Source organism: Anas acuta, chromosome Z, assembly GCF_963932015.1.
Source record: "Anas acuta chromosome Z, bAnaAcu1.1, whole genome shotgun sequence".
Taxonomy (NCBI): Eukaryota; Metazoa; Chordata; class Aves; order Anseriformes; family Anatidae; genus Anas; species Anas acuta.
This window is the reverse complement of record NC_089017.1, coordinates 20,878,470-20,903,110: the sequence shown is the minus strand read 5'-3', so window position 1 is coordinate 20,903,110 and position 24,641 is coordinate 20,878,470. Positions and strand designations below refer to the sequence as shown.

At 38.7% G+C, this 24,641-nt stretch overlaps 1 protein-coding gene across 7 annotated transcripts in view; it reads left to right on the top strand.

Annotated features, from left to right (window-relative positions):
• IQGAP2 (IQ motif containing GTPase activating protein 2) overlaps positions 1–24,641 on the top strand; it is a 128,127-nt gene that overhangs the window by 53,731 nt on the left and 49,755 nt on the right. For 4 of the 7 annotated variants that reach the window (XM_068667603.1, XM_068667600.1, XM_068667602.1 and 1 more), the window contains exons 3-8: positions 11,327–11,483; positions 12,759–12,836; positions 14,553–14,629; positions 19,645–19,712; positions 20,084–20,197; positions 23,863–24,044. In XM_068667603.1, coding sequence (XP_068523704.1) covers positions 11,327–11,483; positions 12,759–12,836; positions 14,553–14,629; positions 19,645–19,712; positions 20,084–20,197; positions 23,863–24,044 — 676 coding nt within the window. The remainder of the gene's footprint in view (positions 1–11,326; positions 11,484–12,758; positions 12,837–14,552; positions 14,630–19,644; positions 19,713–20,083; positions 20,198–23,862; positions 24,045–24,641) is intronic. The other 3 variants (XM_068667604.1, XM_068667601.1, XM_068667599.1) reach the window with 1 other exon arrangement.

Sequence of the window (24,641 nt, the reverse complement as noted above, 5' to 3'; positions counted from 1 at the left end):
TTGTTTCAAGTTCATGTTTTTTCCACCTGTGTTAGATTGTTTGCTGGTTGAGGATCAGAAACCCTGAGTTAACAAGCATTATTCCAGCACAGTATTTAAATGTTTTTCTCTTGTCCTTTTAAATTTCTTTTTTGAACATAAATGTCGTATCTTTGAAGGAGTCTCAGAATAAGAGTAATGTTAAATTTTTTAATGTGATAATGTGAAATTGTGTTAGCTGTTTATGCCTTTTTAAGGTGGAGTAACTGTTCTGTAGAAATAACAAAGTGAGGCTTACTAGCTTAAAAATGAGTTCCCAATGAAGGGGACTGATAATGATGCCAGGACATTAGTCCTGCATTGCACTTCAATTTCAAAATAAAAATGTCATTACTTCCATTTTCTAACATGGATGTTTTTAGGTGAATTCCTATACTTAAAAGTACTTGGAGACTCTGAGCGAGGTGGTACAGGAGTATTTCCAAACATGATATGCTGTACTAGTTGAAACAGCTTGTACCAGCTTTGTTTCCATTTAACTTTGCTGCAGTTCTTGCTTTCTAAAGAAATGATTTCTTTACAAACTGCTGAGCAAATTGTTCTCCACGGTTTATGCACCTAAAGGTACACAGAGGGCTCAAGCAAACTGAAAAGTCTCTGGAAATCTGCTTGTAGTAATATATGTAGTATAGTACGTATGGAATATGCTCCATGGCTATGTCCTGTAAGTAGTTGACAAGGTTTAGAGAATATTTCCAAGTTTTTATTCTGATTTTACGTTTCTTTCATTTTTATTTCCTCTTCATGTATGAGCAAGGAAACAAAGGCTTTTTTTTAAATAAACTTTTCTGTGAATATAGCATCTGCTCTGCCAGGCAGTCCTATTGATACCAAAACTCATGTTTCAGTTGGATGACCAGTGCATATAGCATTCTCATAGGGATTGAGGAGCTACTATCTGTAACATTGTTGACCTGGGACCTCACTGATGAGGAGTTACTTGTCTTTTTTACTTTTCTGCTGTTTGTTGAAATGATGACACAATGTCCAGAAGCACTCGTGGGTTGTTCTGAGCAAACGGCCACAGTGGGAGCAGTGTTACAGGGTAGCTGGGGATGCTGATCACTGGTTTGCCCATTCAAATTATTGAAAATCACTTTCTGGCAGGGTAGAGGAAGTTTCTTCTGCACTGTTATGTTAAATCATGTGGCAGTAGGGTTTTTGGTTGGTGCTCATTGCTTTAAGCCAGACTTGATACCCCATTAACCTGTTTTTGAATCAAGTGGTGTCAGAACTGCTCATTTTTTCCAGTGCGTAATATCTTGTCTGGTGACTGGTAGGCTCATGGTTGATTAAGTGTTTCTGGAACCTCTCCTGCTGTCTTAAGTAACTTCAATGCTGGACTTCGATGGTAGATTTTTATCACCTAGTGATAAAAAAAAAAGTGATAGGGATTTTGTATTCTCTCTTCTTGGAGACAAGATAGTCTTGTGCATGCAAATGTTAGAAACAGTGATCTCAAAGCCCTTAAACAGAAGTGTTGTCACCAAACAGTGCGCTTTATATTGACTGTGTGAGATGCTATTAATTGTGCTGTTAAACTTTTACAATGCTGAACACTACCTCTTTCTTTTTGTCTAGCCTAGCAGTTAAATTGCAGTTTGCTTTCGGACTCCTTTATTGGTATCTGTCCACTAATATTAGTTGTTTCATGAGAAGACTAAGTTTTTGCAACTAAACTAGCTTGTTCTAACACTTAATTTTTCAGTTTTCACGTGCATATTGTTAAATACTTCTTTGTTCTTGATGGCAAATACTGTTTGGAAAGACATGTTTGAAATGCCTGCAAGTGTTTTATGCTTTTTAGTTATGTCCTCAGTGACTTGATTTGCACTGGCAAAATTGTAGCCAGTTCTTCACCAAGAGCTTATACTTGCATATTGTATAGGAATTCCATATCTCACTCTTAGTCTAAATCAGTATTAAGTAGCTGCCTCAGACCTCTGTAGAAAACACTATCCAATTTTTAAACTGGAATAATGGGATGGTCCTGAAATATCCAAAGTTTTGTACTACAATTCTAGGTTTATAATCTGATAATAAATGTCAGGCTGAAGATCACTTGCAAATTTTTTTGGTGATTGTCTTTCAGCAGCTGAAAAGAAGTGACTGAATACAGTCAGTATATCAGTATAAAGAAGACCATGAATATCTTGTTTTTCTCACTTCTTTATACATTATTAAATGTTATATATACATTAAATGTTGCTGCCTACATTTTTCTCATTTACTGCAGGTCTGACTTGTATGTATATACTTCACAAAATTTTACAGACATACCATAAAGTAGGTAGATGAGGACTGTCTTTCTAATCAAAGGAAGTGGGAGTGATGGAGAAGAGCATTGGTTACACAAGCATAGGAAAAAGAAAATAGAAGAAATTAATTGTAGGTAGTAATTAATTGCTGTTTGTGGAGTTGCTTACCTAAATGTGTTGGTTTCAACTTTGTTCCTGTCTTGTGTTTCTCTTTGAAATGAGACAAAGTTTAAACTTTGCAAACTCTTGTTATTGCTGTTTTGCAGTGTTTACATAACACTAAGTACTCTTAACAATAGTTTAGCTTTTCACAAGCTGGCTCTTTCAGTCTTTTCACTTTAACATCTTGTCCTCTCATCCATGTCTCTTAATTCTTACTTGGCTGCTGTCCTGCACCTTTCTTCAGAAGTCATAGCTGCATGTCTAGTAGCTGAACTTCTTGGGTCCTTTTTATGGTCTTTGTGCCTGTATACTTGGGAAAGCAACTAGCAACAGAAGTAGGATTTGTCAGATGCTAGACAGTACAAATACAGCTATCAAAATTAGATCCAGTGGACTTGAACTTGTCAAGTGGTCAGAACAGTGCCCTGGACCTTGCCATGTCTGAGTTCTTGCTGTGCCTTAGGTCTGCTGCGTGGCTCCATGCACACTCTTTAATTTGCAACACTGGGAGGGGTTCTGCTGACCCAGCTGCATCAGTCATCGAGTAAACATGTAGATCTGAAGGTAGAGCTGTGCATTTGTGTTCCTAGTCTTGAATTACTGTCTTGTCTTTAAACACATGTACAACATATGTGCTTGTCATGCTGAACCTATAGTGTAGCTACTTCCCTGGTTTACTTTTCTATCCTAGAAGTGTGTTGATCATGAATATGGTTGCAATGTTATGTCTGGCTGCTTACCTGGAAATAAAGGTCATAGCACATCCTTCTGGATAGCTGAGGGCTAATATCTGCATGGAAGGCATATTAGATCTCAATGCAAAAATGGCTGCCATTTTGGTGTTCCTGTAGCTGCCATCCCATTTATGGTTAAGGATTACATCTGCTGATGCACAGGAGCTCTATAGAATGGGAACAAGATACTAGAGCCCTGATGGGTAGGTTTAATTTAGCCTGACTAGTAGCTTCATCAAAGTCAATCTTGTGCAGGATGCTTTATAGAGAATACTCCTGTTTTTCTATGCATTCAGATACTAATTACTGCTGTGGCAGGGCACAGATGTTGGGTAAAGACTTAATGTAGCTGTGATTTAAGATTACAAGGGCTCTTAAATGATGTACATGTAAGGGTTATATGAAGGATCCATTATTGGTTACTTCACTGTAACATATTCATGGCTTGCCAACAGAACATATCTTCAGCTGCAAATCAAGATTATACTACTTATCCCCTCAAAAGGGTTGCTTGAGTGACTGCCAGGTTATGCCAGAGTAGAAACCTTTTAAGTTGATAAAAAAGAAATAACGTGCTGTTTTTTGTCGTCTTTTTGAGTTGGTGCATTAAATTATACTACCATACTGCACCCATAGTCAATGGTTGAGATGGGGGGGGGGGGAGGGAAGGGGAACAGACAAAACACCAAAACCATCAGAACCTTCTAGTAGCATATAACAAGATAGTACAGTAAGCAAGTCTAAACTATGATCTTGGGGTCTGTGACCAGTGTTTTTCTTTAAGCAAACACCATGTTTTAGAGGAGTGACTTTTTTCAATACTTCCACACCAGCAAACACTACACTGTAAAAATGTTTTTATTGCTGTGTCAGCTTCTGTTTGTCAAATCAGAGTCTATACAGATGGGTAAAACATTAAGTTTAGATAAATTCACATGTTAAATTTGGTCTTTGGTCTCCCTCCATTTCAGATAAAAAGCACCACTTGATTTGTAGGGTTAGGTGGAGACCCTTTGTGTTTTCATGTGGGACTTACTTTGGAGCTTACGTCTGTGCTACCTGAAATTTCATTAAAATGGCTTGAGTCTGTCATTTGCCTGAAATAATGCTTTCTAGGGGCCACTGAGCAAACAGTGCTGAACACAAGAAAGACTTGTTTCTGCTGCTGTAGTCTCTGCTGCCTGTTACAGAGATCACTTTTAAAAGAGCAGGGCTAGACTCTGAAGCCAGATGTTATGCAGTTATGTTAACTTGTATGCCTGTTACAGAGTCCCTAGAAGACCAATCTGTTTCATCATTTTCCTCTTCTCTTATAAGTTAAAAAACAGTTCTAATTGTAAATTGGGATATTTTGCCCCACACCTTCACCCAGGTATTTTTTTCCCTGAGACATTTGAACATCAGCTGAAGATTTCCACCTCATTTGGTAAGGCAACCTGTTCAGTTTTGTTTTTCCTGTGAAGAAAGAGTTGATGTTACTTATGGAGAAATACCTCAGGTGGCTGTTGTCCACTTTTTCCCCAATCTCTTCCATGACTGCTCCAAGCACCTGGCAGCCTGGAGCCAGGCCAGGAGCTGGACAGTAAGACAAGGTGTCCGTGTGATCAGACTGGGCTTTGTTAGTGTTGGCTCTGCTCAGCCTGTTATCTCACAGAGCAGTTGTTGAGTTTGTGGCTGATACGTGGTGCTAAATCTTAAGTCAGTGCAAACAGAAGATGCAGCAAAACAAAGCCTGTTCAGGTTGCGAATGTCGGGGGCTGTCATGAAATGCAGGCATGTGCGCTGCTGTTGCTTGTTGGGATGTAGACTGCTTGCTGGAGAATCACTAGCATTTTTAATACCTTAGAAGTGCTGAGTAAACAGGACTTGGCTGCTGCCAGGTGCCCAGTAGCTTGTGCCACCTGTGAGACCATGCTGATGCTCCATAGGCTTTAGTGCAGGTTTCCTGAGCAGCAGGTTGCCTTGTGGACTTTAATCACCGATTAACCCACATAGGGGACCTGTGGAGTAAACTAGATTAAAATAACAAATAGTATCTGCACTGCCATCTTGTGAAACATAATTTTATAACACCTTCAAGATTATTTTGTAAATATGGTGATGTTTCCATAGCAGCAGAAATCTTGTGTGGAGAAATGTTGCTGAAATTATTTATGGCTACTTTAGTGTGCTGAACAAGGCGGGCAGGTTGCTATTGCTTCTTGTTTCTACTCACCTGAATTGAATGACCTGCATCAGAAGGGCCTTGATCAGGGAAATGAATATTGCAACAACCCTCTTGTAGGTCTGCAAAACTCAACAGCAACAAAATCAACAAAGCACAGAAATGCACTGTGAGATCCATACTATTTTAATACTTATGCATGACAAATTAATAACTTTGTCATAGCTTTCAGTGTAGCTCTTATGGAAAGTCAGTATCCTCTCTGGTAAAATTGTGAGTGACTTAGTCATTTAAATAAACTGAGATGCTGCTAAATCAAGACAGTAGCTAGAAGGGCAGGTGCACAACTTTGAATTTGTACAGAGTTGTAGAAGGGTTAAAAAAAAAAGTGCACTACTTGAAACTAAAAATATCTTGTTAAAGGATTTGATGCTCATTTTACTTGTAGTAAAGTTCTGAGATCTTGTGTGAGTTACAGCATCCTCTGTGATGCTTTCTTCATGTTATTTCTTGTATGTATTATAAAAGAAGTGTGGTGACTACTGAACTGCATCACGGTTTTCTTCTCTGCACTGCTCCAGTAAACCACCACCACAAATGTTGTCATCTTTGTCACCAAGTATATTTTCAGTATATTTTTCAGATAAAACTTGAGACTCAGTGGAGATTGTTGCTGCATTATGAATCTATAGCAGATGTAGCAGACCATGTTTCAAGGGTGTCTTGCTACAGCAGTAAGTCAACACAGGCTGTTGCTGAAAAAGCTTCTCTCAGCTGTCTGTTCTCACTCCTTTGCACAGGCTTTATGTGGAGCCTACAAGCTTGTGCAGTTATTTGATAAAAACCTATACTTCTTGTTGTTTTGGTATTCAAATTATCTGTATTGATTTTCATGGAATTGCTGGGAGTTTTGTATGTTTTTGTTCTGGAAACAGTATGTGGCTATTTGTGAAACAATTTTTGCCTGAGACTTCTAGTTTAGGAGATGTATCACACTGAAGCTTGCTGCCTAATGAGAACAAATTCCAAAGTTAACATACATTCTTTCCTTATAAACAAACCAGTGCCACCACTACCCTGCATAGCCAAGAAATACACCTAGCTCCTCTGCTGCTCTCAGCCTCCTTTTTAAACAGTACCTACATGACTGCTAGAAGGAAAAATAAATCCTTTTTTGCATTAAAGAGCAAAAGCAAACAGAGTAAAGAGCTTAGATTTCTTAATAAATCTTTAGATTTTGAAACTGGAGGCATAAAAATGTAGAACGTGAAATGTTCTAGTTTTAATGGTTCAAACTACTCTTCATTTCTAAATATCTTCCAAAAAAAAAAAAATCCTTATTTTAAATAAGTGTCTGAAGTGGTAGGGTCTTCTTAAAATTAGAACTTTTTGCTTTGGGATTGGTTGTTACTTTTTGTTCTCTTCTCCTAACACAGTTTTTTCAGTCTTTGTTGGGAATCAGATGTCTGAGTAACATCTAGGTGAGAACTTCAGTTCCCCTCAATATGCATGTGCAAAAACAGATTGAAAGGCTGTGGTTGTGAGCCAGGGAGGTAGTTAATGTGTGGTAACTTGTCGTTACCTTGTATTCACTATGACTTCTTTTATAGTAGCATCCAGTGTTTTGAGGTTCTCTCTGGAGCCTTGTCTCTTGCACCCCGGGAGGTACAGACCTGGTATCCTTGGATCCACATCTTGCAGCACAATTCCAAGAGGTCTGGGCAATGCAAGTAAAAATTCTGCTGCTATATCCAACAAGTGCCAAATGTGATGGACTTCTGGCAGGTTGTACAATGTATTCTGTTTTCTCTGCTGAACATTAGCTTAAGCATTTCCAGTCCCTCAGCCAGCAGTGTGTTTTGCTGACCACACAGCCTGTCAGTGGCAACTTCATAACTGGTGGTGTTCACAGTACAGCACTGGTGCTTTGAGTTCCCTTGACTCTTGTCTTGAATGAGATTCATATTTTTTTTTCTTTTAAGCTGCAAGTCTGATCTCATTATACTGCTGCTGTTTTGCATGCTTGAATCTGGAGACTGGAGTCTCTGGGTGAGCAGTGTGCTGTTTACTGCTCATAGGTCTGGCACAGAAGTAACCATTGTTATTTTGCCAGAAATTCACTGCTGAACTTCTCTGCCTCAGATTGCCAAAAGTAAAAACAGAATGGAGCAGAGCAAATGAAAACTGTACCTACTGGACCTCAGTACTCACTACTGTCAGTACCTACAATGCTATAAATTAGAATTACTGTTTTGGAGGCTTATTTCCCTTGGTTAACTTTTTTTTTTCCCACTTATTTACATTTCTTAAGGCTAATATTCTCTGCTGACAACTACTGGAGTAAAATGAAAATAAAAGCTGATTAGTTTTGCTTACCGGTGTATTTATGTATACTGATTTACGATCCAAAGTATCTTTTCTCAGGAAAACACCTGTTTATATATTGGAATCAAAATGGTAAGGTTAAAACTGGCATTAGTAGCTCTGCAGGAAAGTTTAAATGATAACTAATTTTTGGGGATGCTACCCCAGGACTTCAGGTCTACATTCCAGCCTGCATCCTGACATTTTCTTTTGTTTCTCCACCATGGATTGGTGTTTGGGTTTAGCTATAATTAGTGATCAAGTCAACCATTTTTTCGTGGCATATATCTGACAATATGTTAAAGTTGTTTAAAACAGAGTACTAGCTATGGGGAGTGCATTGTAGAAAAAAAAGAATGGTAGAAATGCATGTATGCATTTGATAGTTATACTAGTATTATGCCACAAACTTCATACTTCAAACTTCATATAGAAGAAAAGCACCTTGTATAATGTTGATTATAGATCCTTCTTATATAGCCTTTTTATTTCTTATTTGTTCGTGGGGAACAGCTCCTGTGACAGACTTAAGTCTAATGCTGATGCTGCAGTACTACATGTTCAGGAAAACAGTGGGTGAGCCAAAGGCAATGGTGGTGGTTTTTTTCAGTCCAAAGAAAAAATAAATGCCCCAGAGATACCTATAAATCCTTACTGTCAGGTAGATAATCTGTGTGACTTAAAAACAGAAGTAGAAAGAATTTGTTTTTCTATTCCAGTCTACTCTTTCTGTCAGTACCACACCGTATCATAACTTTCATAAACTTGCCAAACTGCATCTTAAAAAGCAGAACCTCACAACCTTACAATTAATGCTTTGTTCTGTTGAGAACCACAACTCCTTTTTAAGTAAACTGGAGCAAAAGGAACAAAACTATTGCAAATGCAAGAAATGGGGCGTGCAAATGTGCTGCAGATGTGTCAATACATAACAGATAACAGGAGAGTAACAGTTGAGCATCTCTGAGTAGCATAACAAAGGCTTAACAGGTTGGTTGTATATTTGCATGACTTCAGAGTAGTTCTTGTAGTAGGTATGTTCTGCAGCTTCCAAATATTGATAAAACTTGTCTTACATGTAACACAGCCATAGCTGTATTCTCTGCTGTGGCAATTAATTCACAAAAGCTGTAGGTTAGTTGCCCTATTGATGACCTGTGAGAGCATTTTTCTGGAATGAATATCACTTACAGCTAAAAAATCTTTAAGTAGAAATAAATTCTTCATATACATTTTTCAGCTCTGCTCTATTTATCTCTCTCTACTTTTTCTTTATTTCACTGAGTTTAATGTTCTCCTTCTGAAAAGATTGCTCATGTACTTATCTGTAGTTGGTGGATTGACAACTGTACTTTTCTTACCTTTTTTTGCTGTTTTCTTTGCTTCCTCATACAGTTTCCTGTTCTTCTGTGTTGCATTCACCCACTGAATCACGGAGAGCAGTATCACTGTCCAGAACAGGGTGGTTCCAGGTTAATTTTTGAGCTTGTCACCATGCAGGAAACAAATTCAAATCCATTTTTGTTGAATAACGGAAGGTTTTAAAGTGGAGAAGCAGCTTTCACCTCAGATTAGCACCTTGTTTAGAGTTTGGGGAATAACTCGATTTCATAAGGATGCTTCATAGCCCAGACCAAAACCACCCAAATGCATCCTTTCCTCTAATTCAACAACAGTGGTGGGTTATGTCTTGACAAGAACATTGCATTGGATTCTTTACACTTCAAAATGTCAATGTGCTGAACTCTGCTGTAGGGTTATACAGCTTGTTTTTGTCTCACTGGAGGTGGTTCATTGTGTAACAGGATCAGCTTCAGCTCATGGTGACTTACCTCCCTTTCATTACTCAGCATGCTCTTCCTGCTGCCTGGATCACTCTACCAGAAGACATGTTTTAGGAAGTAAAACCTGCAGGAGAAAAAAAGACAACTGACTCAGACAAAACCCACATTTGCTACAAACCAGAGTACATATTCTTTGCTTTTTCTTCCTTGCCCTGTTTTGAAGACAAATATTACAACACTTTGCCTTACTGTATTTATTTATTCTATAAAATGTCATTAATAAAGATAACTTTTCCAATCTTCAGCATGGACCCATAGCACATGTGTCTCTGCTCCGTTCTGCTTTGTATGCTCATCTGACACTATTTCTTACCAGAGCAGCTTTTATACTGCAAACTATAGTTCCCCTAGTGACACTTGCTCCGTGCAGCTTTCCGTGATATAGTCCAAGATTTATGACTGGTGGTTTCCTGAAGAGCTATTTGGGTAGTCTGTGCTTCACTGAAACAACTTTCATATGTCTTGTAACAAATCCAAAAGTGTAATGGAATAGGTCATTTGTCTTGAGTCTTAACATGAAACAAAATGATGTAGTAGGCTTTTTTCTTCTCTGTAGTGAGGAAAATTTGGCTTATTTTCAACCTGGATTCCAGCTTTCTGGTTTCTGAACTCACCCCTGTGGAGGTGATGCTAGATTTGTAATGTTGTCTCACACAGCATACAGCAAACCTGCTTTAGTTACAGTAAGGTGAACTAATGTCTTCAGTTTTGTTCTTTCACAAATGAAATGATACTAATATCTTTTTATCAAAAGCAGAGATTGCCTAAGCAATAAAATAAAGTATATATTGGGAAAGTACAAAACAGATTTATAACTATCATAATGTTATTTAGCTGCTAGAAATAAGAATAAGATTGCAGGGCCAAAACACTTAGACCACCAAAGTAACGAGCTTCTGGTGCAGTGAAAAAGATAGTAATCAGGAGTAGTTTGGTAGCAGTGTTTCTTGGCTACTCAGTATAAACGTACTAGATAGATGGTTTTGTCTTTTAATGGCTTTCTGGACTGATTATGTATTTAATTAGTTTTCTATCTAGTATAACTTCTAAATCTCAAAAGTGGAAACTAGTTTATCATCCTGAAGGATTTAGTTGTTGTTGGACAAGAAGCCCTTTCCAACGATGTGCAGTGGGAATGTTTCAGCCAAGTCCTTGCCAGAAAGACCTCAAAGGTGCAAGGTTCTTTGGGCTGTTTCAACAAAAAAGCTTGTCTCCTATCAGCCATGGCACCACAGTTCGTAGGTGAAGGTGGAGAGCTGCTACCTGCTGCAGATAGAAGATGAATTGCTGTGGGCATTGCTGCTGCAAGTTCAGTTTGCAGTGCACCTCAGCTGTGTGAACTCAATTCATGCCACATGCTACTGGTCTCAATGCCCCTGGCATTCAGCACAGACTTATTAAAATACAAATATCAGTGATACACAGCATCCCATGTTTTCCTCTGGCTTCAAAATGAATCACTGCCTACTTGAAAGCCTAGGGCTGCTCAGAAGATCTGAGACAGCCCTTAGGGGGTAAGTACTTCAAAACATGTTTTTGGTTGTTGATGAGTAACTAACATGCAGTGCAGATATGACTGTAGTCATTTTGATCCGCTTTATTAGCGAATGTTAATATTCTCAACCTGTTTGTGCCCTTTTCCTTTATAGATTATGAGCATTGTAGCAGTGACATTAAATGCACAGTGGTTGTGGGGAAAAAAGTCAGTTTAAATCTACTAATTTTGCAGGTAGTGATGTTTCTCAAATGATGTATTTGCAGGTGGATGGAGGTCTGCTTGGAAGAAGAGCTACCCCCTACTACTGAGCTGGAAGAAGGCTTAAGGAATGGTGTTTACCTTGCCAAGCTTGCAAAATTCTTTGCCCCTAATGTGGTGTCAGACAAAAAAATCTATGATGTGGAGCAGGCACGTTACAAGGTAAGAACTCTATTCGCTGTATAACAAGACAAAAAAAAAAATCTATCTTCCAGCCCTTCAAGATATGCAAGCATGGTAGGTTCACTTTCTGTACTGCTTTTTAAGTGTGTCAAGATGAGATGGAAGATGCAAAGCACTAGGAAGCCAGTATGATAATTTAGAAATGTTTTATATTGAGAAAAACTGTGTTAGTGCCACTTAAAGCTTATAAAGCCAAACAAATTACACTTCTGGCTCCAGGGAGAGCATAAAGGTTATCGTTTAAGCAATTATTCCTAACTAAGAACTGGAGCCAAAAACAATTCAATAATTAAACATGATGACTATTCCTGATTTTTCTCGTCTTGAAAGGACATTCACTTCATTAGATCTGTGTTTATTTTTTCTGCCAAATTTACAACCAAAGCAAAAAAAAAAAAAAAAATTCAAGCTGACAGTAATTAAGCCTAGATAGCATGTGTGCAAGCTGTTCATTAACTCCAAGATATCCAATAACATAGAAACATACACATGTGCATCAGCCGCACTACAGAATGTTATATCAGTTCATAGAGGGGGCAGAAATGTGTAAGTTTTGGAGATGTAACCACTGTTTGTTGTCTGAGTATAGAAATTCAGGTGCTCTGTTCTCATGTGGTTAATAGAATTATGGTTAAGAATCATGGCTAATTTTAAATACTTCCCTTGAAAATTCATGAAACTGGAGTTCAGTCTTTTGTGCCTTTACCCTCCCTCTTTAAAAAATGCATACATACATATATATATATATATATATATATATATATATAATTTTCCCACTTTGTTCTCATAACTGCTTCTTGTGTACTCTGTAGAAAGGGGCAGGTGTTCCTGCAGACCTGAACAGCAAGTGAGAGTTCCTTATCTGTTCTCCTTAATAGTAGTGCTGATGGCATCTCTGCTTCTTTATACTGGAGGTAGTGGTTCATGGTATGTAACAGCCAGCTTTTGCTTCTGAAGCCTGCTAAAGGTCTTCATTTAAACCATTATGGCCATTTAAGCCACCACACACCTAGATGTATACAAATTTGGTTCACCTTGCATAAAAACACGGGTTGGACAGCATGAGCCTGTTAACGCTTTAGGCTATTTCATTACCAGGATTGCAGCTGTGGTACTTGGGTCTCCAACTACAATGAGGGGAAACTCCTCAAACTCATCTTCAGGACATAAAATTGGGAATCGGCAAAACATTCAGTAATCAAAGAACTTGATTTGCATTCTTTCCATCATTTTTTCCTTCTGTGTTTCCAATAGAGATCAGGACTTCATTTTCGGCACACAGATAATACCGTGCAATGGTTAAGAGCAATGGAGTCCATTGGTCTGCCTAAGGTAAGCAGTTAGATTTTAGCAAGGAATCTGGATCAAGGCACTGACTCAATATTTCCTTTCATCTGCCTGCATATAAACAATCATTTACAGTAAGTCTACTGGGAAGGCTGGCTCAGGAAAAATCTGAAGAGAAGGTAATGCTGAAAACAGTGATGGTGTCAGTTACGTGCTGAGGCTGCTGTGGATGACAAGTGCTGTGAGTGGAAATACTCAGTATTTTGGGAAGTCAAAGGGGAATGCTAGCAGTATTTTAGCTGTACCTTATTACTGTTAGAGTCTCAGGGAGGGCCTAAATAGAGTATGTTTTAAAGTAAAAAAAATAAAATATTTGCTTCCTTTAGGTTGCTACCTCTCATGTCTCTTGCTGACTCTTCCTCCTAACGTCTGTCCTAGTTTCTCTGCCTCTGCCCTGTTTCTAGACTGTCCTTGCACGTTCCGGTATCCCTGCGTGGCTATGCTGCTCCTCTTCCACCAGCTGGTTTCTTGGGTCACCTTTCATACTTATCTTCCTTCTTGCTGGTCTTCACTTGTCATCTTCCCCCTCTGCTGTTTCTGGGCACCTGTGAGTCTTTTTTTCTGGATGAAAATCCTTTAAGAAAGGGCTGCATGGAAACAAATGCTGTGCTTATTCTCCCGTTTTGATACCTGTGGGCAGCTGGGTGAGTGCCCCCTTGGCCAGGAGCAGCCCTAGGGTGCCTGGGGGGGACTGTCCCACGTGCTGTGAGGCTGGGCACAGGGGATGCTCAGATGGCTGCCTGAAGGGCTGTGGGGAACAGTGGCTGGTCCGTGTGCAGGTACCCACAGGCGGCAGATAGGATTACACATGACTGCCATCCTCCATCCCATGAAGAGATGGAGGGTCCTACCTCTACTAGTTCAGCTGTTTTGTAGCTCTTTTTGAAAGCTGAAGGCCTCTGTTTAGCTAGCTGATTTCTACCCCACCATTCCTCCTCCAAAAGGTTTCACTTCTGCTGCACAGGAGGGTTGTGGCCCAAACGTTTCCCATGTTTCCCTCCCAGAGCTGTTGTGAGCAAGTGATGAAGAGGGCACTGTGCTCCTGACCAGCTCAGTCGTGCTCCGCTGCCTGTGGGACTGTGCAGTTCTGAGTGCCCAGGCTGCAAGCATGCTGCCAGCTCTCATGGGTAGCCAAAGCTTTTATTTTATTTTCTTGAAGGAGCAGTGTTTAGTGACTGGGACCAAGGCCAGGAACAAATTAGTTTTAGAAGCAGAACTGGAACTTACAATGTGACTTTTTGACTAAATTGTTTTTACACTCTATCCAAGTGTATTTCTCTGTTAATGATGCACTCACATGGCTGGGGGTGCTGCTGTTTAAGCTCTTTGCATTTTTAAAACTTACTGGGTGGTGGTGGTTTGCTTTGCAGGTGGTAACTGTATCCTAAGCTTTGGGTATCTGTAGGAAGACAAACCCTACTTTCTGAGCTCTTGCCAAAAGATCATTTCTAACAGTTTTGCTGATATACTATCTTCTGTATTTTCCATTTTAATAACTAACCTTTATTAAACTTTTCCTCATGAAAATTACTGATAAAACTAAAATAGTATGACATGAGATTTGATTCATAGATATATAGAAATAACAGTGGAACTTCTGTATTTCAAAGATACGGATTTGCAGACAGCCCATTTTAGCTATTCTTCTGCCCAGTTATCTATCTTCTCCTTCAACAGCATGCTCTTTTTTTTTTTTTTCAGATCTTTTATCCAGAGACTACTGATGTCTATGATAGGAAAAACATACCTAGGATGATATATTGCATTCATGCTTTAAGGTAACTCCTGATGGGAATTAAAACAAAACCGGTGAATTTAAGATTGTAAGTCTTGAATGGCATTAGTGTAATCAGTCCATCACAATCTCTCTGAATATAAAAGTTCATTAATATAAAGCTGGTGGTAAAAGTGGAACTTAAGCAAGGCTACTGGGTAAATTATATCTGAAATGAAAAAGGACTGCAAAAAGTAGTGCAAACATCCTTTTAAATGTGTATTACCTTCACAAATTCGTTTGTTTTAACATGTGTTTTGATACATGCAAACAAATGAAGAAAACCATAGCAAAATATTAGTGTTACCATGGGACAGAGGTGCTGATCAGAGTGAAAATGGTGAACTGACATCCCCCTGACCCACAAGAGGACCAAATAACTGTATTATGAGGTCAATCACATGCAATTTAACACTTTCCAAACTTCAAAAATTCTAAGCAACTCAATTCTGAATGTAAATTCAAAAGACTTTAGCAACATATCTGAAGTAGAGCTTAAGAGTTTTTTTGTCCAGCTGCAAGGATTTCCTTGTGACGTTTAGCACTGAAAGCACTGAACATCTGCCTCACGCTGCCCCTGTTGTGAGAGGCAGTGGAGTGAGCAGACAGCTCCTCCCTCTTGTGGCTCTCCCAGCTCATTTCCTGCACAAGGAGACCTTTTCCTTTCCTTACTTTAACTACATCTCCATAAGTTTAGTATGTCACACATCCCAGCTCTTGCCTGTGTTCCTAACAGCATTCAAAGGCACATCAGCTGCCTCAGGGGTATAGGTCAGAAACCACTCAATGCATGCTGTAATTGAAATTTTTTATAGTCTAATCCTTGAAATGATGTGCACACTACTGCACTCCGCCATATACACTTACTGCCAACAAATAAGCCATACCACCAAAGTTCACCATATTTCCTTAAAATAATAGGTGTTCAGACTTGGCAACCCTGGATATATTTTTTTGTCAGCTCTTGAGTATTGCCCCTTGAAATTACTATGACTGGTGTGATGTTAACTGTCTGGCATTGGCAGGCACGTATGCAGGCAGCTCTCCCCTAAAACTTTGCAATGCCGTTTCTTCTGTCAGCAAGTGTCTTATGTAAGCCTGGAGCGATTTCCTGGAGTGGGCGCGTGGGGCTTGTAATGCTCAGCAGCTGAGGCGGGAGCGGTGGGCTGCGTTCCCCCCGGGTGATGTAAGGGCCGGCTCAGATGTTTCACAGGAGGTGGGAGAACACAGTGAGGTTTTCAAATAACTGTGTGCCTGTATATGGGGGACTTCATCAGCCATGGATTTCAATGTTACACGAACATTTAGACACCTTATAAGATCTGCCTAATCTCTGCAATCATAGGAGTTTTCTTCTTGAGCTGAATTTTGCAACGGGTTGGCCTCTGGTAGGGGTCTTTTGTTCTCCAGCTTGGCTTGTTCCAGGATTTATGCTAGTATCAAAACCAGTCTGCGTTGTTTTGGCTCTCACATCCAAGTTTGTCTTGTTTAAATTATTTTTCCTTGCTACATATCAACACAAAGCTATAACTCCATGCTTCTGAGCTATTATTTTAGAAATAGACTTCTGTAACATACATCACGCATCATGGCATGCTGAAGGGCAGTAGACTGGCAATGCTTTGCTTATGATGCTTCACCATGGCAGCGTGGGGCCCTGTGACCGCATACACGTGCAGGATGTAAGAGTCAAAGAAGCAATTGTTGAGCTTCACTTACTTACAGACAGATTCCCAAAATGCATGCTGTAAACATCTTTCTTTCAAGTCTGGTATCGGTATTCAATTGTACACAGACTACATTGTGAAAGCAGGCTGGGAAAGGGCTGTTTTAAAGGACAGGGCACTCACTTGGCCATGAATGTTTGCTCTTGGGTTGGTGTCAGGAACACTGAGCTGCAGGAATCCATCTCTGTTCCCTTTCCACTGACCCACTGTTTTCTGTCCCCTGGACCTGTGCCAAGTGCCCTGCCTCATTGGGTTTGTCGAAGCATCCTCTCCAGGGAGCCAGTGTAGGGATCGCTGACCCTAGAAAATTCCTTGTCCAGCTGTTCTCAGGGGAACCACAGTACCTAGAAGTGGAAAATGCAAGCAGGATTTTTCCATTTGTGTCTGTTGCATATGATCATGCTCACTATATGAAGAATCACCACAGGGTTGAAGTGCTAAATTCTAATATGTGTCTTGGAGTGTGTGCTCAAATTTCAAAGGCTTGAAACCTGGGAAAATTGAGTACTTTCTCTGAGAGGTGAGGGGCTGATCTACTGTCCATTTATTCTTAACCGTTACCTAGTCATTACCCCAAAGCCTTAAGCCTTCCAATGAACTGCAAGAATTTAACACAGTTAGGATATTTTATCTTTTTCTGATACACAGAAATACTGAAGCCAAATGCAGTTGAGATTTTTCATAGATTAACTTACTGAAGCAATCTACGTAACTATTACTTAAAATTGCCCCTTTCAGAAGAGTGAAGTAGACTTCACTGTAGATAATACGACTGAATGTTAACCAAGGACTTTTTGTATGAAATGTTATTTGGGTTTTGCTGATCTTTGAGCAGATGGAGGGCTTGAAGACAGGAAATTACTCTAAGCAAAACTGTTTAAATATATTTTTAAGATATGGCCTGCTTCAAGCCTGAAATGAAGACCATTGCCATTACAGCATGTGGAAAAAAAAAAAAAAAAAAAAAAAACTTGCAGCCAAATACAGTACTGCTCTGTCCAGGAAGGAGTGATTTAGCAAACAATTTCTGGATTCCTGCTGAGTACAATTACCATCTTATTTTTTCCTGTTGAAACACCAATACTTAAACCAGACCCAAAAAATAAAATATTTCTCAGTTCTTGCAGCATTTTTCTTGGGAAAGCTGATTTGGATTTGGTCCTGGACTAATGAGGTTAAGAACTGCTTTGTTTAAATTTAAATGCTAATAGCGGTTCTTGTTCCTGAAAAGTGGTGTTGGAGATTTGATTCTTCTCCCTCCCCCTGCTCCCTTAAATACATAATTTTCAAATCTTTACAAACAGATCACTGGTACATCCTGGACAAACTATCCTGCTGAAACCGAACATTTTCAACACATTTTTTTCCTAGGAAGTGGTAGAATAACAAGCATATGTTTAAAAAAAAAAAATAGAACGTGCTTTTTTATTCAGGTTTGTTTGTTAGGGCATGCTGTACATGAGCTAAGCTTAAAACAAGACCTATAAGCTTCTGGTTGATCACAACTGCAATTCTTCATGGGTGATGCAAAGGTAGCTTCACCTGGAAGTGCCCTTTCACCTTTGTTTCTCCCCTGTGCCCACTGCATCATGTCCATCATTCTCAACCTGGTTTTGATTTTCCCTGGGTTTCCTGAGGCTCAAGCTACATCTACAAAAGCATTGAGCAAGCTGTTTCGAGTGAAATTATACATGTATGTTGATAGAGAATAGAAACGTCTTCGTGTTCCCTGCAAGCAAATTTGCAGCACCACCTGGTGGTGAATAAGTTTATTCAGAAGAAGCAGTGTCAGAAGTAATGAGCATTGCTCAGCGCTCTTGGGAAGCACTAAGTTTAAGAAAAAAAAAAAAAAAAAGAGTCCAAAAGAGTCCCTCCTGTTCATAGCATTCATTTTTTAATTCTGGGTGTTCTTAGCTCCATGATGTTGCTGATTTCCATGACTACTGTTGACACCCAGCACCTCAGCCAGTGCTCCATCTTTGCCTTGAGCTTGGAGTAATATCTCTTTTAAAGTCTGCAAGTAAAGACTGTCAGGCAGTTTAGGGTAAAGAAGGGCCCTGGCTCATTACTATAGTCTTGTGTGTTTTTTCCCCCACTGATATAGCTATCTTGCATCTGAGATTGGCACAGTTATTCTCAGCTTTCATAACAATGTTTTGAGGGACTTCAGCAGCCCAAAGTTTGTATACATTAGATGTGTTGCAACCAGCCACGTTATGACAGGACAGAAGTAGCAGCAGTAGCACGGAAGATGAAATGCTGATTCTTTGTGCTCTGAAATGTAGCAGCTACAAATACTTGCTTTCAAATCTCTACTTGCAATTTCTTAGTAGACCAGAAAAAAATAAAATAACAATGAAAACAGAAGGCAAATGTCTTCCTCAACAAACAAACACCAGCCCACAATGCACGTTGGCAATGTATGAAGTTGTGGGTGAAGTAATTTAAGTAAGAGGTACAAAATGATTCTCTTGGAGGAATACATTGTTTCAGTCTTATTTTTAAAACTTACTTGCTGAGAGTTGATACCTTTTCACAGGATTTATTTTGTTCATTGAGTTTCACTGATTAAAGTAATAATTAATAATAAGTCTTTTGTAGATAAATGCATGTCTCGTGTTGGAAGATATTGAGCAAAATATGCTTAGCTGGTTTTCAGATATCACCCAGAGCTCTAGCAATAAAGAGTATGGAATTTTTTTTATTCTGTTTTGAAACAAGCCTGGAAGGCACTTTTACACAGAGTTCATTTCATTTTCCAAAAGCAAAATTGTTAATGACACAAATGTGTTTGAGAGGACCTAAGCACAGGCTCCCATACACTTAATAAGAAAGGTATCAGTGATTTGTGTGCCTTCAGCTACTATCTATAAGGATGTAAGTAAAAACAAAGTATGGATCCAAAGCTATAAGCTGTACTGAAGTGCATTCACTTCCTGATTTTTGCCAATATTAACTTTTGAGTTTCTTTAGAAAAACTTAGTGGAAAACAATTGCTTGTTTACATTTCTGTGATCTGAGATACAGTGACAGTGCCTCTTACAGATGCTTCTTTGAAACTTCAAGTCAAAAGAGACCTCCTTCTATAATGCCTGCAATGCAACATAAAAATTAAAAAAAATAAAATAAAATTTGCTAGTTTAACTTTGACTTTTATGGAGAGATATGGAACAAAGGTTAAAGGACAATCTTCACAGTGGCAACTATTCTAACAAAAACATTCTGTTTATACAGAAAAATGAACACATGAACAACACACAGGACTTCTAATTCTAATATTTTTACTTTGCAGTTTATATCTGTTCAAACTAGGATTGGCACCACAGATTCAGGACCTACTGGGAAAAGTAGACTTCACAGGTAATAAGTTGCTTATATAATCATGTATTAGATAACTTCTTCGTGCTGTAAATCTGCTAACATTGTACATATTTTCCGTTATGATCTTTTTCCTCCCCTAAGGTTGTGTTAAGCACGTTGTAATTAAATACATGGGAGGTTGCTATCTTTAATAAACATCTATCTTTGAAGGACAGAAGGGAGTGAATTTGCATGGAATACTTGCCATATCTTAGATTCCTTCAAAACAGGGAGGGAAAAACTGCTAAGATTTCCTAGTGACATGTGCTTTCAAAAGAAAAAAAAAAAGTCATGCACATATTTGTAGGTATGGTGGTTCAAAATGGATTTTTTTCAGATTTTGTTTATATAATATTTTTTTATTTGAACAGAGGAAGAAATCAGCAACATGCGAAAGGAGCTAGAGAAGTATGGCATACAGATGCCATCTTTTAGTAAAATTGGTGGGATTCTGGCCAGTGAATTATCAGTGGACGAAGCTGCATGTAAGTATGGCTCTTGTTTTCTACTAAATACTGAAAGAATGCCAATAAAATACTTTGTGTTTTAATGCATCTATCTTGCTATAAATAATGAGAAAGGCAAGCAATTTTCATTTATTATCACATTCCATAACTGTTGCAAGGCCTTTTGCATCTTGTCAGTCTGCATTATTTGAGCAGGAAAGAACGTGTGTATATATATCCATGCAGCCTCTAGAAGTGTTACCACAAACAAAGATCTCTTCCTAGCTTCTGCATGTGGTTGGTGTTTTGGTAGCTAGTGTTCGTCTAGAATGTAGACGTGAGCTCTGTGTGACCTCCACGTTGTACAATGGGCTAGTGAAGGCAACACATATAGTGAAATCAGAAATTATTAACATAGGAAAGGGGCATCAGGGAAAAAACACAACTGCATTATAACTAAGTTTCAGCAAAACTTTTTAAACCTTGCAAAGCAGCATAATTGAAACAAGCTGCTTCATAAACGAGTGTGCTGGAAGTTCCGGACCTGAACTTAAAACATGCTTCCTCATGTTGATTCACATTCTGTCACACACTCCGCAGCCTGCTGCAGCTTAATTTTGTGTATGCTTGTGCAAAGACAGATCTCAAAATACTGTCTATGGAAGTGGGGACAGTTTGTTTTTTTTACCAAACTTTCAGAGACTTACTGAATACCAAATGCTATTCCAATGAGCTTCCTTCCTTCATCAGAGATGAAAGGTTTGCGACTTCCTTCTGTGAAAGCTTTTTATAGCATCTATATGTAGTTTCCTTTAACTTCCAAAATGTTTTCAGCCCTCCATAGAAAATTAGAGTTTCCTGATTAGGGTTCTGTCTCTTTGAGCAAAACGTGTGCTATATATAATGTGCCCTGGCCCAGAACAGGAAATATCTGCTGTGGGAACCCTCATGCACTAGGAAAGATTGACATGGAGATCCTGCCAGAGGAAAGGGGGCTACCATCCTGCTTCTGAAATTGAGTAAGCAAAAAAGAGATACGAAATGAAATGACTGCTAATGACTCCTGCAGTGCTGTCAGCAATACCAGAAACCAGTGTGCAAAGAGCAAAACTTAGTGCCCTCAAAACAAGTTATTGTAAAACTTTTTCAAACATTCAGACCATTCTTGCCAGTCCAATTGTTTTTTTATTGTTTTCCTTGGTAGTTTCCAAGGTTTGCAACATCCACCAGCACAAGCTCACAGCTCTAACCTTGACACTGTCTGTTGTCTACATGTTACCAGCTCCACTTATGTCAGCGAGGCCTATTACAAAACTTTGGAAGAGAATGCATCTTTCCTATGTTTCTGTTATATGTGGATGCAGGGCTGATATGTCTTAGGAAATGCAGTCTTTACTTAGCCCCTTGAAATTTCTGTGGGTGCTTAGCCCCTTGAAACTTCTGTGGGTGTTAACACTGAAAGGCAAAAGAACCAGTCTGGCTCTCTGCTTGCATTTCCTCCGTGCCAGCTGCTGTTTCTCCTCTGCTGCTGTGCTGAACTGAACCAGTGAAAATTGTTTCAGAACAACTTTCTAGCATGAGCATAATACTAGGCTGTGGAAAATCCAGCAACAGCTAGACAAGCTTTTGCTGTAACTCTGAGAACGTGTAGCTTCACTTTATTCTTCATTTGCCTGTGTTCAGTTTCCAGTGGTCTGCTCTTCTGTTCCACTTTCCTGAATTTCTTGCACCTTTGTTTTTCTAAAAGCTCAAAAATGCTAGTCATCAACAAATGTCTTTCATTTTTTACAAAATATAGTTCTTTATATACTAAAAGAACTAGAAGGCTATAAACCCAGATGTACAGACCCTAAATTAAACTTAATCCCCCAAAAATGATTTTTTTGGAATAGTAACAAAACTACTCCAAGCCATGCAACAGTTTAGTCTTGACAGAATAAGGAAAGATGACATTGTTTTGTTGTTTTTTTTTCCCCCCAATACATTTTATTGGTGATGTGAAAGTAAATCTTAGACAAGCTTCTATGGTGACAATAGGGAGCTGCTGTTGTCCACCTTCAGGATAGGTTCTTTAAATACTCATCAACAATTACCTTATAGTAATGTTTGAAAAATCTTTGAGATGAATATGCCACTAAAGCAATAACTAGTGTGCTTTTTTTATTATTTTCTGGCATGCTGGTCCAGATAGAATGTAGCTCTAGAGAAAACCCTTCCTTTAGCCTTTTCTCAGGTTCTTCCTCAAGGAACAAATGTGTGCAGGAAACATCTGGGAGGGATGTGTTGGCCCTTACTGTATGCCTAACTCAGCGGCAAGTGATCTTGATTTTTATACAAACATGTAATTATTCTGAGTGGAAAAACAAGACCATTTCCATTCTTGTCTAGAAAAAGAACAAATCTTTGAGTCAAACACTTTTTGGTAGTTGAAATTCTGTTGTTTTCTCAAAAAAGGTTTAACACTTAAGCTATATTAATGAGTTGCTCAATGGCTATAGTGAGGCACTTTTTTTCCATATCCTGTGCAGTAATGTTCTGAGATGTTCATACAGATCCTCTTTTTGTGTGTTCTTCTAGCTGTTTGAAACTTGCTGTACTACTGCTTTCAGGTGACAGAATTAGGGACCGTTATAACAGTGACTCTCTTCACTGACTGCTCATGGTGATCCTCTGTTAGGAAAGGAGAAGGTTTGTCTCAGACAATTTTAGGCATGGTGTGCAGGATTGTGTCCTGCCTAGGGACTCTTAACTATGTGTTTCGGGGCACAAGTTTGAACTTTCTTATAGTTGAAAGGTTCTACATAGGAATATTTATTATAAACAATACTTTTTCATAGAATCAAAACAGCAGGGTTATTTAGGTTGGAAAACACCTGTAAGGTCAACAAGTCTGACCATCCACCTAACACTACAAGTCCACTGCTAAACCATGTCCATAACTGTAGCATCCACCCGTCTCTTAAATGTCTCTTAATGAAAGTGACAAAAATGCTTTCAATTCCTGCATGTAACTGCCTTCTAAATGAGATAGAACTTGAATAGTAAAGCATAACTCACATTTTGTTTTTTTTTTCAGTAAAGCAGTAACCCTTAGCTGGGAGAAGGGATAACATGTAGTAGACATGATGTGCTACCAAAGCTGCCTCTGAGAAAAGTGTTTTCGTTGCTGCAGCCTAAGTGAAGCATTAGGAGTGGAATGTTTTGAGTGGGAATATGCGAACTGTCTTACACATATTAAACACTCATAAATCAAGAGACAGTATAAATAATAAATGCATATGAGGAATATGTGATGCAGAAGGTTTCCAACCTGGTGTTCTGAAATCCTCCCTGGGGAGGTGGCTGTCAATCCTGGGATTTAAGCTGAAAGATAGGAGCACTTGTATGTGGCAGCTGACTGGAAGGGTAGGATTTAGGCAAGCTGCAGTTAATCTTGTGCTTTTACATACAAACTCTTTTTCTTAGGTTCTTCTACTGCTATTTCTAAACTTAATAGAATTATTTTGTTATCTTGCTACAAAAACTGAGATTTTCTGTTAACTGGTAGTTTGCCATTGTTTAATGAAGTGGAATTTCTGTTCTCTGTAGCGTGTTATCTGCTTTTAATTTTTTTATTTCCTTTACCTCAGGCTTCTTTATTAAAAGCACTTAATTCAAATATTTGAATCACTTCCTGAAATCTTGGATTGTACTTTTAATTTTAGTGCATGCTGCAGTAATAGCAATTAACGAAGCTATTGAGAAGGGAATAGCTGAACAAACCATTGCAACTCTGAGGAACCCAAATGCAATGTTGCTAAATGTGGATGAGGAACTTGCTCAGGACTATCAAAATGAACTCTTTGAAGCTAAAAGGAGAAAACAATCAAGTGCAAGACTTAAGGTAGTGGTATTTTATTACTTCTCACAGTGTTCCTTCATGTTGCTCTTCATGCTCTCATATTTCATAATTACATTAAATATTACTGCAATTAGGGAAAAAACAAACAGCTAAATAAGATAAGTAATGGTAATCTAACAAACTGACAGACAATTCTAGAATTTGGTTTGTATGAGTTTGTAGTTCAAGTTTGATCAAGGAATCTTAGGGAGTCACTTAAAGTCTAAAAATAAATAAACAGACAATTTCCTCTATCACTTAACAATTTTTCTGTTGTTTTATAAAAAAAAAAAAGTTCCAAAAGAAATGATACCTTTTGGGGGCATAAAATATAATCTCTTCCCAATGTCTTCAGTGTGAAATAACTTGCTTTGCTTTTACATGAGACAATGTTTTCTGATGATGAAAAATACTGCAGTGTATTTATATTTGTACTATACAGAAAGCAGAAAATGCTTTAAATCAGTTACCACAAGGGGCAGGTACTTTTTGTTCATGTAGTCAACAAATTCCTTTGAGTGCATCCAGCAAATACTTAGCTGATGTAGTTTTAATGACTCCCACTAATAGCTTTTCTCCCTGCAAAATTTCTTTGACTAACAG